This window comes from Charadrius vociferus, unplaced genomic scaffold, assembly GCF_000708025.1.
Source record: "Charadrius vociferus isolate BGI_N301 unplaced genomic scaffold, ASM70802v2 scaffold409, whole genome shotgun sequence".
NCBI lineage: Eukaryota > Metazoa > Chordata > Aves > Charadriiformes > Charadriidae > Charadrius > Charadrius vociferus.
Window position 1 is genome coordinate 863116 of NW_009650082.1, and position 1280 is coordinate 864395.

The window sequence follows — 1280 nt, forward strand, 5'->3', positions numbered from 1 at the left end:
TGTGTGGAGGGGAAGGAAGAAAATATGGCAAAAACGGACAGGGAGAGGGGCTGTGGGCTCTGCGGCCGGAGGGGCTGCCTGCCCTGCCTGCCCTGCCCGCGAGGGCAGGAGCCCAGGGGTGCCCCCCCCCGCCTGGCAGGTCCCCCGCGAGCAGCCAGGCAGAACCTCAGAAGTCCAAGGGTGTGAAGTCCCCAAAGTCACAGTCAAAGAGCTCGCTGATGCCCTCGCCCTCCTCCAGGCCGAAGTGGTAGTCCTGTGCCGGCGGCGGTGACAGGTTGATGAACTCGTCCGTCAAGAAACCCGAAAAATCCTCCCTGCTGTGCTCCAGGAGGGCGTCCATGGAGGCCAGCGGCGACAGGCTCACATCCTCTGCTGGGCACTTCCCAGACACTGTGCTCGTCCCTGGCAGCAGTGTCTCTGCGGGGATGGGAAGCAGCCGTAAATTCCACAATACGTGCCAAAAACACCCAAAAAAGCAGTTTTTGGCTATGGAGGAGAACCTGCCTTCCCACCTCCCTGCCTTGCTGAAGTGCCCGAGCATCACTGCAGCTCCATACTTGTGCCAACAAGTTCACGGCTGCAAACACAGCAAGAGCCCCTGGCCAGAGCCACCATGCCATCACGCCAGCACCCCTGTCCCCAGCTCCCTCCCGTCCCCAGCCCCTGCCCCGGCCACCCACCTTGCTCTCCGGGCAGCAGTGGCATGTTCACATCCTGGGCGGGATGCAGGAGCGGGGAGGCTCTGGGCTGCGAGTGGCTGGGAGATGACTCCTCTGCGGCGGCTTTGAAGGGGCTCTTGACGGGGCTACAGACCCCCGAGCTGTCCTCGGGGCAGAGGAAGACGTCAATGGGGCCCTGAGTGCTTCGCACGGAGACCTGGAAAGCCTGGGAAGAGGGGAAAGGAGAGAGATGAGGAGGACAAGGACACCCCGGGAGCCTGGGCTGGGCTGTGCCGAGGGCTGTGCAGAGATGGGGACCAGAGAGTGGCCCCAGCTCACCTCCTCTGGGTCCGAGACCTGCAGCTGGGTCTCCGGGGGGGCTTTGATAACCATCACCATTTGCTCTGAGGGGTCCACAACACTGCGGAGATCCTGGCAGGTCACGTAGGCTGCGGTGTGGCGGGTCAAGGAGCAGACACGGGGATGCTCTCATGCGGTAGCGGGGTGGGCTGCGAAACGCCCCATCTGCAATGCGGCCAGGCTCCCCCCGGGGCTTGATCGTGTCCCCCCCACCCAGCCAGCCCAGTCCCGGCCCTGCACCAAAGGATATTTCTGGTTGGC

At 64.0% G+C, this 1280-nt stretch overlaps 1 protein-coding gene across 1 annotated transcript in view; it reads right to left on the reverse strand.

Moving 5' to 3' along the window:
* Window positions 1-166: 166 nt before the first annotated feature.
* E2F1 (E2F transcription factor 1) overlaps window positions 167-1280 on the reverse strand; it is a 7856-nt gene continuing 6742 nt past the window's right edge. Inside the window, 3 exon segments of the mRNA XM_009892113.1 lie at window positions 167-417; window positions 681-885; window positions 999-1200. Coding sequence (XP_009890415.1) covers window positions 167-417; window positions 681-885; window positions 999-1200 — 658 coding nt within the window.